General features: G+C 40.1%; 2 protein-coding genes across 2 annotated transcripts in view; one reads left to right on the forward strand and one right to left on the reverse strand.

Annotated features, from left to right (window-relative positions):
- Nucleotides 1–4,129, reverse strand: part of LOC149457148 (lymphocyte antigen 6E-like) — a 39,213-nt gene extending 35,084 nt beyond the window's left edge. The window contains exon 1 of the mRNA XM_089684003.1: nt 3,972–4,129. Within this exon, the coding sequence (XP_089540129.1) occupies nt 3,972–4,101 (130 nt within the window). The 5' untranslated portion in view covers nt 4,102–4,129. The remainder of the gene's footprint in view (nt 1–3,971) is intronic.
- Nucleotides 1–17,693, forward strand: part of LOC149457149 (lymphocyte antigen 6E-like) — an 89,968-nt gene that overhangs the window by 4,852 nt on the left and 67,423 nt on the right. The gene's annotated exons all lie outside the window — the stretch shown is intronic.

Genomic DNA, 17,693 nt, shown 5'->3' on the forward strand with positions numbered 1-17,693 from the left:
TTCTTCTTCTTCTTCTTCTTCTTCTTCTTCTTCATCCTCATCCTTCTTCTTCTTCTTCTTCTTCATCCTCATCCTTCTTCTTCTTCTTCTTCTTCATCCTCATCCTTCTTCTTCTTCTTCTTCATCCTCATCCTTCTTCTTCTTCTTCTTCTTCTTCTTCATCCTCATCCTACTTCTTCTTCTTCTTCTTCTTCTTCATCCTCATCCTACTTCTTCTTCTTCTTCATCCTACTTCTTCTTCTTCTTCATCCTCATCCTACTTCTTCTTCTTCTTCTTCTTCTTCTTCTTCATCCTCATCCTACTTCTTCTTCTTCTTCTTCTTCTTCTTCTTCTTCTTCATCCTCATCCTACTTCTTCTTCTTCTTCTTCATCCTCATCCTACTTCTTCTTCTTCTTCTTCTTCTTCATCCTCATCCTACTTCTTCTTCTTCTTCATCCTCATCCTACTTCTTCTTCGTCTTCTTCTTCTTCATCCTCATCCTACTTCTTCTTCGTCTTCTTCTTCTTCATCCTCATCCTACTTCTTCTTCTTCTTCATCCTCATCCTACTTCTTCTTCTTCTTCATCCTCATCCTACTTCTTCTTCTTCATCATCCTCATCCTACTTCTTCTTCGTCTTCTTCTTCTTCTTCTTCTTCTTCTTCATCCTCATCCTCATCTTCTTCTTCTTCTTGCCATGGGCCCCTGTACCGCCTCCTCAGCTGCTGCCAGGTCCAGAGTGTGTCATGGGTCCCTGTACGGCCTCCCATTGCTGCTGTCTCCATCGCCACACTCTGCCATGTGCCACTTTCAGGTCTCTTCACACTGCTGGTGGGTTCCATTTTGTCATAGGGTGCTGTATGGCCTCCCATTGCTGCTGCCTCCACCGCCACACTGTGGCTCCACACTCTGGTTTTGGCCCCGTGACTGCCCAAATGAGTGAAGTGTGCGGTGATTCTAAGATCGACGGCACTCATCTGCATGTCATACTGACTGACAGTATTATTTCTCTTCCCCAGCAGACTCCAAGGGCATTTAAATTAAAGGTACAGTGTTCTGCACTAATATAAAGGCTCTCTGAAGCCTAGAAACACCCTTTTTATAAGTTAAATTCGCAGCGAATAAATTCGCATCGAATCGAATTTATTCCACAAATTCGGCGAATCAGCCGAATCGAATTTTTGAATAATTCGCTCATCTCTAATCATGATTGATGGATCTACAGATCAAACCTACACTGAACATGCAAACATTTGTGTCTGTTTTATTTTAGAAGGAGACATCAAAGAAGATTTTTTGGATACATTTGCGCTAGAAAATGCTACTGCCGAAGGTTATTTCAAAGGATTGACTGCCTTTATGGAGAATTTGCATCTTAATTACAGAGGCTCTTCATAGGTTGCAGGCTTGGGAATGGATGGAGCTGCCAGCATGCTTGGCCACAAGTCAGGTTTAGCAGTCCAGATGACAGAAGTCTGCCCACAGATGGTCAGCATACATTGTGTGGCTCATCGCTTGCAGCTTGCCATCTTGGATGTTTGCAAGGCAATACCGTACCTATAAACATTCGATGAGGTGGTGCGACGTGTCTTCAAATATTATCATTGCTCAACAAAACGCCTTATGCAACTTAACCCCTTCCCGCCGACGTCACACATATATGCGGCCTCACGGAACTGGGCTTTTTTCCGTGGGGCCGCATGTTTGCGTACCTGTCTTTGTGCTGGGAGCGCGCCACTCGGCGTGCTCCCACCACTGAGACCGTGGTGTCACTGAGAGTGCCGGGTCCCGTTCTAACGATCGGGACCCGGGACTCCCGGTCCTGGGTCACATGATCGCTGTGATAGCCTCTGATTGGCTATCACAGTGATCAGTCACTGTGCAGCCCGGCCCCCTTGTTTTTTTTATCTCTCTATGAATGGAGAAGAGAGATACATTGTATCTCTCTAACTCCTGGCATAGAGAGAAAAAAAAATGTTTGTAAAAAAAAAAAAAAAAAAAAAAAAAGATAAATAAATAAATATTTAAAAAAATAAAATAAAAAAATAAAGAAAAATACCTAGATGAAGGTTTGATCTAGTTCAGTGCCAGGGTTAGTATTTAGGTCAAGGTCAGGGTCAAAGGTCAAGGTCAAAGGTCAGGATTTTAAAAAAATGGTGTCAGTTAGTGTTAAAGTCAGTGTGTTTTAGGTAAAAAACAAATAACACACACATATTGGTATCGCTGTGATCGTCAGGAGCTGGAGAATTTATTTTGGTGGTAGGTTATGGTCCTAACAAGAAACATACAGCTAAATTAAAAAAAAAATGATTTTTTTTACTATTTTGGGCCAGTTTTCCTTTGATAATAAAAAAAATCAGGAGATATCCATTACCATTTACCACCAAATGAAAGCCCAATTTGTCCTGAACCAATCAAGGTATAATCCACCTGGATGTACGAAGTAGTTGTGGTGATATGTACGGTTTTACTAACACATGTCAACGTTGCAGAATTGTGCATTTAGATTTGTTTTACCCTCAGGCATGAAGGGGTTAAAGATCTCGCAAACACTTCAAGTGAGGAAATCTTGAAAGTGAAAGATGTACACACAGTGCGCTGATAATGCAGCAAAGTTGAGGTCTTGCGTGCTTTTCTGAAAAACTGGAAGACAGTAGGGAGCCATTTTGAGCGGATATCAACTGAGGGATCATCTGAATCTGCTAAAGTTAAAGGCATCCTGAAAGATCTGAAACAGATGAAGTTTGTGAAACGTTTGCATTTCCTATTCGATTTTTATAGCAAGCTGAAACTTTTATAGAGGGTCTTCAGAACAAGGAACTTATGATCTGTCAGGTAAAAAACAAACTAGAACATGCATTTAAAACTCCTCAGGATCTTTCTGATGGGAAAGGAAAAAATTCCCCCCCATCAATAGCAAGCCCTTTGGGTCTGGTATAGATTTTGAGGGGAACCCCTAAGTTTTTAAAAGATGCCGTGGGGGTACTTCCTAAAAACTAGACCCGGCAGGTCAGGAACGGGGGGAGATGAGAAAAGTGCACCCCCTCCTGAACCATACCAGGCCACATGCCCTCAACAGGGGGGGGGGGTGCTTTGGGGCAGGGCCCCCCCCCAAAGCGCCTTCTCTATGTTGATGGGGACAAGGGCCTCTTCCCCACAACCGTAGCAGATGATTGAGGGGGTCTGCGGGCGGGGGGCTTATTGGAATCTGGACCCCCAGATCCCGACCCCCCCTATGTGAATGAGTATAGGGTACATGGTACTCGCTAGTCTTAACTAGTATTTTCTGGAGGGATCTTGTTCATGTTCCTGAAAATATAGGTTGCACAAATATTGTGTAACATCAAAAATTGACATCCACCATCTATTTATTCTACAGGACGTCTGTGTTCCCAAAATATATTATGTTTTAGGGGTTTTGCATAAGGGGTAATTTCAGGGTTAGAGGGGGTCCTAAGGGTTGTTTCCTCAAACCCCAGACTGCAGCATGGTTGTAGCCTTTCACCAGGATACTGAAATCCATTTTAAAGAAAGTTGTAATTGTAACTGAATCGGACACAAGAGGGGGCCAATCTCAGTGTCCGATTTATTTTCTACAGAGTTCTGCTTCGCTCTATGGGGAGCTGCCTTCACCATCCATCCACCACCTAGGACCCTTTGACTATGGACTTCCCCGTCTCCATTCGTCGCTTCATCGCCACCCCATTGTGAACTCATTACTATTGTACACTTATTCCCCTATTTGTATTTCTGCTGTATCCATCATTTGTCACTAACCTATCTAGACTCTTCCTGTGTGGTCCTCGCCCAGCGCCGTTTTGTTTTTCGTTTATAATTGTAACTGTACTGCAGTCATCTCAAAGGGTATGGCAAGTTTGTAGCTTCTATAAATTACTTGTTGATTTTTTTAAAAATGTATTTAAATGTATCATAAAATTGTAAAATTCCCCAGAAAACAATCATAATATTAATGATGTCCAGTGCCCCTTACCTGATCCTACACAGAGAGCTGCCAGCAGTAGGATGCTTGTGTGTGCTGCCATTGTAAGCTGGAGGTTGCTTGTGAGTATGGAGTTCCAAGACTCATGCCTTAAATATATATCTTGCCCCCCCCCTCCCATATTGGCATACCATGGACCCTGCCCTTATGACACCTTGGTAAGCTGAGCTAAAGAATGCACAAAAGGAAAAACACAGTATTTCTACTATATTATGTGTGATTCGCTTGGGGCTTGTTGTATTTCACAAAGGTTACATATTCACATAGTTCACATATTCACATAGTTATTCACGCTGAAAAACACACAAGTCAATCTTGTTCAACCAACATTAAAAAAAAAGCATGCAAATAGAAAACCTCCATATATACAATTCTATACCCACAATTGATCCAAAGGAAGGCAAAAAACCCAATAAAGCATGATCCAATTTGCTCCAAAGGGGGAAAAATCTTTCCTGATAACACATTCCCTGGATCAACTACCCCTGATATTGTCACCTATAAATGCTAGTAAACGCTTATATTATTTTCTATTTTAAAAGAATCTGGCAAGAACTGGGGGTCTATGCCACATTTTCACCGCTCTTACTGTAAAGAAGCCTTTGCACATGTGGAAGTTAAATCTCTATTCCTCCAGACATAAAGAGCGCCCCCTTGTCCTCTGTGATGACCTCAGGGTGACTAACTCTACACCGAGTTCACTATATGAATATTGGATATATTTATCACTTTGCACAGTTCAAGAGGCATTAGTTGATTATCACTATACCACCAGGGGGCTTATAATTTGTGTGTGGGGATTTTGCACTAGATATCTTGTTTAGATTGATGACTATTTAGATTTTATATTTGGAATAATTTTGGAAGGAGATATTTTCACTTTTATATAAGTTGAGCGCTTCATCATAAATATAATTTGTTTGCACATATCTTGAGGTATAAAGAATAGGTGATAGCAGCTAACTTTTGGTCACTAGGTTCTGTGGAGCGCAGGGGGATTTTTTGTATATTTATTTCTGTCTAGTTGTACCAATTTACCTCCCGCAGCAAACATGGATGTTTTTGGGTTTCTAGAAAATAGGACCATTAATTTAGAAGGTGTATTTAATAAAGATGGAATTAGTAAAAATGGAGATTTGGATACTCTCCTTAGGAAATTGGGCCACCTAATGGAGAAAAAGGTTACTACATGGTGGGATATGGCCACTCATGAAAAATACCTAAAAGATAGGTTGGTTCCCAGGAGATTAAGATGGGATGTTCCCATTAGTGATGGGCTCACAGATACAGATTCTGTGGAAGAATGGTTTTGTTTTTTTAATGAAAAGGGTTTAGAACTAGTGCAATTTTTGCTTAAGAGAAAACAGAAAAAAATGAGGAACTTAGAGATGCAAATAAAGGATATAAGGAAACAAATAGAACCATTTAAAGACACCCCGCAAATGGTTAATTTGACGAAAAGATTAAGTAAAGACCTTGAAAAAGTTGACACGGAGGTGAAATTTAGGAAAATGAAAAAATACCACAGGGATATTAATGATTTTTCTAAAAATTCAGTGTTTAAGTGGCAATCCTCAGCCCCTAATCCAGATATAGGATCCACTAACTCTACACCAGTTAAATCTGTAGTGATGAATAAAACTCCTACTCCACATGTGACATATAAGGAACCAGAGAGTGGTACCTATAATGAGAACCAGCAATATAATACACAATCTTATCCTACTCCCAATAACGGGTGGAGACCTGTGAAGAGAGGAGGATCATATAATGGACAACCAGGGAGAGGTAAAAGAGGGAGACCATATTACCAACCGTATAGATCTAATCAATCTAGGTCAGATTATCAACAACCGAGGAATTATTATCCACAACAAGGGATGAATTATCAACCGTATTATGAGAGAAGCCCTAGGAATGGGGATTGGTATCCGCCTAGGTATGATAATCAGGGTCCTGTCCCAACTCAAAATAGGTTTGAACCTTTAAATTATTATCCTAGTAGAGATTTTTTTAGAGAGGGGCAAAGGAGAGAAGAGTCCAATACCAGGGAAACAGAAAAGCCCAGGAAGAGAAGGGGCTGCAGAGGAAGCAAAAAACAAAAGGAAAAGAGACCAATAGGGGAAGGGATCTTTAACATTAGTGGGACCTCCCTTTCAAGAGAAGAGATTATGGTCCTTGACAAAGGTTTAAAATTTGCGCCCCCTAAGAATATGGATAAGTTCAGTACTTATATAGATACGCAAAAATATATCAGGAAATTGAATTTGAAGAAATATTTTTTAGGGCTCACAAGAGCCAAGGATAGTACTTTTAAGAATTGTAATGATAGATTTACCCATACCTCATTGAAGAATAAATCTGTTTTTAATCCTCAGATTAGTAGTAATAATCAAGTGGAAGTTTTTAAAAAAATGGTTAATAAAGATTTAGAGAATTTACAAATTCCGAATAAGAAGGTTAATCGTGGATTCCAAATAGGTATGAATAGATTAATCAAAAGGAAAGACATAGTAGTAAGACCGGCAGATAAGGGAGGAGGAATCGTTGTACTCTCTAAGGATTATTATTGTAGTGAATTGCAGGCGCAGTTGGATGATGTGAATACATATCAGAAATTACAGAAGGACCCCACAAGGATATACAAAAAGGAATTGGAACAATTAATTAAAATAGGTGAAAAGAAAAAAATATTAAACAATAAAGAGGGTAGATATTTGGTACCAGAATGTTGCCGTATACCTGTAATTTATACATTTCCTAAGATGCATAAAGATTCTGTTAATCCACCGGTGAGGCCAATCGTCAATGGGATCCAATCGGTATTGGCCAGATTAAGCCAATATATAGATACCTTTTTACAACCATTGGTCCAGAATACGGTATCATACTTGAGAGATACCAAACATCTAATTCAACTTTTGGAAGAAGAAAAAGGGAGTTCTAATATAATATTGGCCAGTGCTGACGTATCCTCGTTATATACGATTATTAATCATGAAGATGCATTAGAAGCTACGGGTGGGGTCTTAGGGAACTAAGCAACCTAAATTGGACACAGAGAAGATTTATTACACAATGTCTTGATTTCAGCCTAAGCCACAACTATTTTTGGTATGATAAGGTTTTTTACAGACAGATTAGGGGTGTAGCCATGGGAGCTCGTTTTGCCCCAAGTGTGGCAAATTTGTTCATGGCCCACTGGGAACAAGAATCAGTATATAAAGATAAACCTGTTGAACTGGCAATGTATAAGAGATATATAGATGATGTATTCATCATATGGAAAGGGGATGAAATAAAATTAATGGATTTTTTAAAACAATTAAATAATAATAATAAGAACATAAAGTTTGTATGGAAATGTAGTAATCAATCCATCCAATTTTTGGATTTGGATATTCGAGTACAAGGGGAAACTATTAGCACTAAAACGTATTTTAAGGATGTGGATAAGAATGGTCACATTCCGATAGAGAGTTGTCATTTTCCCCCTTGGTTACTTAACATCCTAAAGGGCCAGTTCATCAGGTTGAAAAGGAACTGTACATATAAAGATGATTATGATACTCAGGCCATGATTTTAGAAAAAAGGTTTGTATCTAAAGGGTATTTGGTGTCGGATCTTGAGAAAAATAAATTGGAAGTGGCTAATATAGATAGAGAGAGACTTAATGCAAATAAAGTAAAAAATGGAGATAAGGAGATGGTTGATCAAGTAGCGGTCATTTTGGATTTTAATTTACAATATAAAACGATCCAAAATATTTTTAAGAAACATTGGCCAATTTTAAAGATGGACCCCTTACTAGGTAATTTATTGCCAGAACAGCCCAAGTTTATCTACAGAAGAGCTCCTACATTGAGGAATAAAATAATGAGGAATGTATTAGATCCACCTAGGGTGAATAGAGAAAATACCCTGTTTAGTGTTACAGGTTTTTTTCCTTGTAAAAAATGCAGTGTCTGTAAAGCTACAAAAGGGCAGAATCAAAAAAGGAATGCGTTTGCATCTAATAGCAATGGGAGGTCATTTGAGATCAAAGATTTTATTACTTGTAAAACTGAAGGGGTTGTCTACGTGTAACTGTGGTCTGCAGTATGTGGGACGCACTAAAAGAGCTTTGTGGGTTAGATTGAGAGAACATGTGAAAAATATACAAAAGGGTAACCCAAAACATAGTGTCTCCAAACATTTCGCCAGTCATCATGGGATTGACCCCTCGGGATTGAGATTCTGGGGGGTAGAACGATATAAAAAACATTGGAGAGGGAGCCATAAGGTGAGAACAATAAGTCAGGCAGAGTCGAAATGGATTTTTCTTATGCAAACGCTGACACCTAGAGGTTTAAATATTGAATTTGACCTCAATTGCTTCATTAATGATTTTTAATACTGCCTGGTTTAATTTTAAAATGTTTAATGCATAAATTGGTGGCTTAAAGAATATATATGATTTTATTTATGTGAACATGTGGTATGGGTATTACACAGGAGTTTTACATTAGTTTATGTTTTATTAAATTTTATTAAATTTTATTAAATTATGTGGAATTAGGTGTTAATTAATTTATAATTAATATTTCTTCAAATTTTATAATTAATATGTTTTAATACAATCGTAATATATTTAATTAATTTTTCTATGAAATGGGGTAGCTTTAATATATTTTTTATGTGGTAGTGGAGTTATTTTCAGTGGATATGTGTGATTTAATTTTACACATATATCTATTAATCCCTTTGTCATGTATATATTTATCTCCATAGATATATTTATTTATCCCTTTGTCATTTATATATGTATTTATATATAGATATATATTTTATAGAGTATATATTAATTTATTTGAATATAATTTTAATATTTTAAATGGATTGATTTGTCTAAATAAAGGATTTTATAACTGGGGAGTGAATATAATTAGTTTAGGAATAGCAGAGAAGGCATAATGGGAAACCAGGGGAAGTAGCGGCGGTACACGGCCGTCCTATGCATATCGGGCTCCAAGAAAATGGAGGTAATACACGCCCCTTGCAAATTATTCTAAGAGGTTAAAAGGAAGTCCTGTCATCAAATGCGGCATCCTGAAGAAGCCACGTGATCGTGGCGCAACGCATCAACGTATTTCCGGTCATAGGGGTGACGTACTTCCGGTTCCGGGTTTGGACGCCATCTTTGTACACCTGAGTATACCCATAGCACATGGGAAACTGCTTCTCTCTGTTGGAGGATATGTGAGTGCGATTTTGCTGTCTATCTCTGAGTGCATTAAAACAGTGTTGCACTATGGAGGTCTGTTTTTTTCTTGCATATGCGCCCTGTGTTTGAGTCCGTATTGTGAGGGAAGTTATTTGAGTGGAACTCATTGCCTGGAGGAGGATCTTGATTAAGTTGGTGGAGGCAGTGGAGTATGAAAAACCTGGCAGAGATATATTACATATATAAAGCTTTGTGACCCGCAAGGGTCGAATGTGGAAGGTGAGGGGGCACTTTGGCTATTATTGAGGGGAGTCACATCAAGAGTATCACGAAGAGCACAATTGCAGCATGGAGTGAAGTTATAACCACCGTGTATTGAACACTTTTATTATTTTGCACAGTGTGGCATCACAAATATTTTTGAATTGATTTTGAATTATTTTTTATATAATTGGATATATTTATCACTTTGCACAGTTCAAGAGGCATTAGTTGATTATCACTATACCACCAGGGGGCTTATAATTTGTGTGTGGGGATTTTGCACTAGATATCTTGTTTAGATTGATGACTATTTAGTTTTTATATTTGGAATAATTTTGGAAGGAGATATTTTCACTTTTATATAAGTTGAGCGCTTCATCATAAATATAATTTGTTTGCACATATCTTGAGGTATAAAGAATAGGTGATAGCAGCTAACTTTTGGTCACTAGGTTCTGTGGAGTGCAGGGGGATTTTTTGTATATTTATTTCTGACTATATGAACCACTGATGTATTTATACATGGAGATCATATCCCCCCCTTATGTATTATACATGGAGATCATATCCCCCCTTATGTATTATACATGGAGATCATATCCCCCTTATGTATTATACATGGAGATCATATCCCCCCCTTATGTATTATACATGGAGATCATATCCCCCTTATGTATTATACATGGAGATCTTATCCCCCCCTTATGTATTATACATGGATATCATATCCCCCTTATGTATTATACATGGAGATCATATCCCCCCTTATGTATTATACATGGAGATCATATCCCCCCTTATGTATTATACATGGAGATCATATCCCCCCTTATGTATTATACATGGAGATCATATCCCCCCCTTATGTATTATACATGGAGATCATATCCCCCCTTATGTATTATACATGGAGATCATATCCCCCTTATGTATTATACATGGAGATCATATCCCCCCTTATGTATTATACATGGAGATCATATCCCCCTTATGTATTATACATGGAGATCATATCCCCCCTTATGTATTATACATGGAGATCATATCCCCCCTTATGTATTATACATGGTGATCATATCCCCCCTTATGTATTATACATGGAGATCATATCCCCCCCTTATGTATTAAACATGGAGATCATATCCCCCTTATGTATTATACATGGAGATCATATCCCCCTTATGTATTATACATGGTGATCATATCCCCCCTTATGTATTATACATGGAGATCATATCCCCCCTTATGTATTATACATGGAGATCATATCCCCCCTTATGTATTATACATGGAGATCATATCCCCCCCTTATGTATTATACATGGAGATCATATCCCCCTTATGTATTATACATGGAGATAATATCCCCCCTTAAGTATTATACATGGTGATCATATCCCCCCTTATGTATTATACATGGAGATCATACCCCCCTTATGTATTATACATGGAGATCATACCCCCCTTAAGTATTATACATGGTGATCATATCCCCCTGTCATGCTTCACATGACTGTCATATTGACTGTCATATGCCCTTAAGTGTTTTCTATATTTGTCTCTGCTCCTCCCTCTCCTCTGGTTTAGTTAATGCCCACCCTTTTTCCCAGAAATGCATTGCAGCTCTAGCCTCATGTCATGAAGCAGAGCACATTATGATCTTTTGACCTATCGTATGTTCATTGTTGTAAGATTCTCTCAGTTTATGGAATAAACTTCACAAGATCTACAAGATATTATCTTGATTGAGTCACTGACTGTGGTATCCAACTGAGATTGGAGTTATCATTATCTCACAACTGTAAATTACAGAGATCACAATTTCAATGCTTAGATTGGAGAAACAGAACAGTCAAAAGATCAGTGAAATGTCTTCATAGAATCCTTGCTATCTTTGAATACACAGTGAGATGTTATATGGACAGCTAATACAGAGTGCAGCCATCTCTACACAAGCCTGTACATGTCTGCAAGTATATCTCAGCATAACACTTATCAGTGTCAGAACAAATTATTGATGTGAATGTCTTACAACTGCAAGTTTATACACTGCTTCTGTATGCATTTATAGTAATTCATCCCCCATAGTAATTCATCCCCCATATAGTAATACATCCCCCATAGTAATTCATCCCCCCTATAGTAATTCATCCCCCATATAGTAATTCATCCCCCATAGTAATTCATCCCATCTATAGTAATTCATCCCCCATATAGTAATTCAAGTAATTCATCCCCCCTATAGTAATTCATCCCCCATATAGTAATTCATCCCCCATAGTAATTCATCCCCCATATAGTAATTCATCCCCCATATAGTAATTCATCCCCCATATAGTAATTCATCCCCCATAGTAATTCATCCCCCATATAGTAATTCATCCCCCATAGTAATTCATCCCTCATAGTAATTCATCCCCCCTATAGTAATTCATCCCCCATAGTAATTCATCCCCCCTATAGTAATTCATCCCCCCTATAGTAATTCATCCCCCATAGTAATTCATCCCCCATAGTAATTCATCCCCCATATAGTAATTCATCCCCCATATAGTAATTCATCCCCCATATAGTAATTCATCCCCCATAGTAATTCATCCCCCATATAGTAATTCATCCCCCATAGTAATTCATCCCTCATAGTAATTCATCCCCCCTATAGTAATTCATCCCCCCTATAGTAATTCATCCCCCATAGTAATTCATCCCCCCTATAGTAATTCATCCCCCATAGTAATTCATCCCCCATATAGTAATTCATCCCCCATATAGTAATACATCCCCCATATAGTAATTCATCCCCCATATAGTAATTCATCCCCCATATAGTAATTCATCCCCCATATAGTAATTCATCCCCCATAGTAATTCATCCCTTATATAGTAGTAGTAAGTAAGTAGCAAGTAGTAAGCCAAGTCCCCCCTGTGTCAATTCACTTACCTTTGCTCCGCCCGTTCCTCTTGCCGTATTCCCGCGCCGTTCCGGTCTTCAGGGCGGACTGTGAGAGGAGCCTAGCTCCTCTCACGTTCGTCACGCTGCCCCGCCTACACACATCCTGACAGCCAATCACTGGCTATCAGGATGTGAGTGGCAGCAAGACTGGCCAATCATTGCATTTGAGCGCGCTGCCCTGGCTGTTTTTTTTTTTGGATCACGCTGCAGAGTCCCTGCCACCCGAGAGGAGGGAGGGGAGCGGGCGCCCGGCACACAAGAGCCGCATTAAAGCGTGTAAAGAGCCGCATGTGGCTCGTGAGCCGCGGCTTGCCGACCACTTGGCTAAGCGATGTTGCGTGACCACCTGCAGCCAATGATGGACAAGCGGGGTATGTCATCACGAATCATATGAGTCGGGTGTGGGTCTTCACCTCCGCCGAACCCGCGAGACTGACTCACCGAACCCCTGGGGTTCGATCGAACCCAGGTTAAGAACCACTGCATTAGCACATGGCTTGTCTGTAAATCTTGTAAGAAAGTAAACGAAAACCTTTCTGCAACCATTGCCTAGGAAACCTGTTCTCACCCACAGAAAAATTGATACATTTCTCTGTAAACTTTTTATCAACCCCTCTCCTTGCTAACATGATGTTTCAGGAAAGTAATATACAGTCTGTGGAAACTAATACACGACCACAATCAGAGCTTCATCCAGAGCAGGACTTAAACCCTGAATTATACAAAAGAGAAAAACGCTAAAGAAAACCATCCTTGAAAGTGCAAGAGAATCTTAATGCTGACAAGTTAGAATTGCTGTCTAATATTAATGACTTATGGTCTAATAATGTTAAATGCATGTCTGCTCTCTCCCAACAATCTCATGAGCCAACACAACTAGAGCGCGCTATCCAGCAATTGAATGTTGCTTATGAGAATTATCAAAGAATGTGTGTTAAATATATTGCTCTCTTAAAGCGGTACAACACTCAGGGGTCATTGGAAGAATGAATGGGTTTTGAGGAGCTCAATCTTGAAAGAGACAATTTAGTGGTGCGAAAAAAGACAAAATCAGAAGTGAGAATAACACAGCTCCATGAATCCAGATCTTAACGCTCTGCATCTACTAGATGCTCCTCAAGATCTTCCAAATCCCTACAATCAAGGTCTTCTACACTCAGTCAACAACTAATAAAAGCCTGTGTTGATGCTGAAGCTTCTAAAATTCAGGCAGCTTTTGCCCAAAAGAAAGCAGAAATAGAGGCTCAGGCCGCATATAAGAAAGCAGAAATGGAGGCTCAAGCTGCAGAAATGGAGGCTCAGGCCGCATATAAGAAAGCAGAAATAGATACCCTTGGCAGCCCAGAGGCCATTGAAGATGCTTTATTCAAAAGGTTGCAAAGCTGCCCAAGGATTTCTGCTAGCGACAATCTAAAGTTTCAAGAACTCAGCGATGTTCTATTAGAGCTTCAGCTTGCTAAGGCTGACATCAACTTACCTGGTCTCAGTTACCTTGACACCTCTCATGGCATCAAATCTAGTGTTCTCAAGCTACCATATGGAATTCAAGAAAGATGGGGAGCGCTTGGATCAAAGTATAAGGAAGAACATAGAGTTGCCTTTCCTCCTTTTTTCTACTTCTGCAAGTTCATCAAAAGAATTGCAGACACTAAGAATGACCCAAGTTTCTCATATGGGGACTGTAACCTTCTCAGTACATTCTCTCCAAGACCTACAAACACACATATGTCACACAGAGACCGTAGAGGTCCAACGTTAGTGAAAATGACTAATGTTCTACCTGCACCTGCTACAGTTCTTGAAAAGACTGATCAAAACAAGAGAATTGAGGACCCAAATCACCAGTGTCCAATACATAACAAACCACATCCACTTAAGAAATGTATCGGCTTCAGAAAGAAAACCCTCCAAGAACGTAAGGAACTTTTGAAGAAATGTGGGGTTTGCTACAAATGCTGTGCCTCCACAGAACATTTTGCAAAGGACTGTAAAGCGATCATCAAATGTATATAATGTGATAGTGAGGACCATGTGCAAGCTCTTCATCAATATTCGCACAGCTTTACTACGCTCACAATCTTCCTGAAGCAAAGCAAGGCGGGGAGCAGCCAGATCAAGCAGCACCTACCACCCCAGAGTTCTCTACATGTACAGAGGTCTGTGGAGAAGAATTCTGCGACAAATCCTGTGCAAAGATATGCTTGGTCTGTGTATACCCCAAAGGTCAACCTGAAAAGGCCATCAGACTGTACACTATTCTGGATGATCAGAGTAACAGATCTCTTGCAAGAACTCAGCTTTTTGAACTGTTGAATATAACTGGAGATGCTCTGCCTTATACTCTAAGCACTTCAGAAGTCTTAGGTAGGAGAGCCAGTGGACTTGTAGTTGCTCCTCTGAATGACAATGTGGAAATATATTTGCCCACTATCACTGAGTGCAACCATAAGCCAAGCATCAAAGAAGAGATCCCTGCTCCTGAAGCTGCTTTTCACCATTCTCACTTAAAGGACATAGCCAACCAAATACCAGCCCTCGATGAAAGTGCCGATATCCTGCTGTTACTTGGTCGAGACATCCTAAGGGTGCACAAAGTTCGTCATCAAATCAACAGTCCACACAATGCACCATATGCTCAGCACCTGGATCTAGGATGGGTCATCATAGGCAATGGCTGCCTAGTCAAGGACAGGAGGTCCTACTCAGTCGCTTTCTTTAAAACACATGTCCTGTCAAATTGGCGAACAACTTGTTCTGCACAACGACCACATAAACAGCACATCATACAAGACAATAAGAAAGCTCTAAATCTCTGGGATGACAACATCGGCAACACAATGTTCGAGGTAACTACTAAAGACAATGAGTTGGCAGCTACCATAGAAGACAAAGAATTCTTGAAAACCATGAGTAAAGAGTTCTACCAAGATGATTCCAACAGTTGGGTAGCACCTCTACCATTTCGTACCCCAAGAAAGAGACTACCAAACAACAGGATACATGCAGAATCTCGGTTTGTTTCTTTAAATCGCAGTTTGAACCAGAAGCCTGAGATGAAAAAGCACTTTGTGGACTTTATGCAGAAGGTGTTTGAGAGAGATCATGCTGAGCCTGTACCTCCTCTTACGGAAGGAGAAGAATGTTGGTACCTACCATGCTTTGGTGTCTACCATCCTCGCAAGCCTGATCAAATTAGGGTGGCTTTTGACTCAAGTGCTCATCATGAAGGTGTCTCCCTCAATGACAATCTTCCCACTGGGCCAAATCTGAACAACAATCTCATAGGAGTTTTACTTCGCTTCAGACAAGAGCCAATTGCTGTTATGGCTGACATTCAGCGGATGTTCCACTGTTTCATTGTCCGTGAAGACTACAGAAACTTCCTCAGGTTCCGATGGTACCGCAATAATGATGTCAACGATGAAGTCATAGACTATCGAATGAAGGTACATGTTTTCGGTAACAGTCCTTCTCCTGAAGTAGCAATTTATGGACTGAGGAAAACAGCTCAAGAGGGTGAGAAAGAATTTGAATCTAATGCAAGACAGTTTGTCGAAATGAATTTCTATGTAGACGATGGACTCAAATCTCTGCCCAATGATGAAGAAGCTATTGACCTTCTTACTGGAACCCAGAACATGCTTACCACTGCAAACCTCAGACTTCACAAAATCATCTCTAACAGCGACAAGGTCATGATAGCCTTTCCTTCTGATGACCATGCTGTCAGTGTGAAGAAATTCCAACTAGGATCTGACCTTTCTGTTACACAACGCAGTCTTGGATTGTTTTGAAATGTTAAACAAGACACATTCACATTTCAAGCATCAGCCTGTGACAAGCCCTTCACAAAGCGAGGAGTATTGTCTACAGTGAACAGCATTTATGATCCGTTGGGTTTCATTACACCTCTCACCATTCAGGGTAAGATACTGCTGAGACAACTTCTGAAAGCTTAGACTGGGATACCCCCTTACCCAAGGAGAAACAACAAAGGTAGGAATCCTGGAAACAGTCTCTGAAAGCATTAGAACAACTCCAGATACCACGCTCTTACACCCAAGCATCCTTAAAGAATGCCACCAGAAGAGAGATTCATGTCTTCTCTACGCCTGAAGAATGGCACTATGTTCCCACAAGCCTCAACCCTGCTGACCGTGGCAGTCATGCAGTAGCTACTATTGCATTTCGAGACACAGCTTGGCTATATCCACCATGAAAGAAGGTTCTTCACACCTTTACTTCAGGCCTATAAAGGAATTGATACTTTTTTTGCCCAAAGAGGAAGACAAGTCATCAACCTGATTTAAAGGGAGGTAAGAAGGAATGTGCATGTTGCTGCCTTCCCCTCTGAATATGGATTTCCATGTCTCAGCCTGGACTTTCGAGACCAACATCTACAAGTATTATGCTAAATGTTTGCATTGTTCTCCTTTGTTCTTCCCTTCCCTCTTGTTTTACAGATGTTCCTGGAAAGAATCTTCATTATTTATATTGGACTTGAACTAAAGTTTATTATAATAGAAATCATAGATTTCGACGGGGAGTGTCATTTATCACATGACTGTCATATTGACTGTCATATGCCTTTTAGTGTTTCTATATTTTGTCTCTGCTCCTCCCTTTCCTTTGGTTTAGTTAATGCTCTATAGTTAGCCCTCCCCCTTCCCAGTAATGCATTGCAGCTCTAGCCTCATGTCATGAAGCAGGAAACATTATGATCTTTTGACCTATCGAATGTTCATTGTTGTAAGATTTTCTCAGTTTATGGAATAAACTTCACAAGATCTACAAGATGTCTTTTCGATTGAGTCACTGGCTGTGGTATCCAACTGAGGTTGAAGTTATCGCTATCTCATCACAACTGTAAGTTACAGAGATCACACTATCAATGCTTAGATTGGAGAGAGAACACCCTCTTTTTTTCACCCCTTTCTCTTTCGCACTTCCTCTCTCTTTCACCCCCCCCCCCCCCCCCCTTACCCCCCGTTATTCTCTCTCACCAGGGCAGCCGTCAGAACTTTTCGGGTTCCTTACACAGCTTTTGGCCTGGGCCCCTTCGGCCTGACCACAAACATTCCCCAAGGTCCGCCCAATTCTGTATACCCATTTCTCTCCCACATCTATATACATGTATCATCCCTACACTGGTATGCACTCAGGCCCCCCTACACCTGTACACCTTCAGCCACTTTCACACCTGTACACACTCAGCCCCCCTGTACACACCCCCCTGTACACACACACCTGTGTACTCTCAACCTCCCCCTCACACCTGTATACACACAGCCT

This window comes from Staurois parvus, unplaced genomic scaffold (assembly GCF_062004578.1).
Source record: "Staurois parvus isolate SC_StPar_1 unplaced genomic scaffold, SC_StPar_1.0 ptg000333l, whole genome shotgun sequence".
Lineage (NCBI taxonomy): Eukaryota > Metazoa > Chordata > Amphibia > Anura > Ranidae > Staurois > Staurois parvus.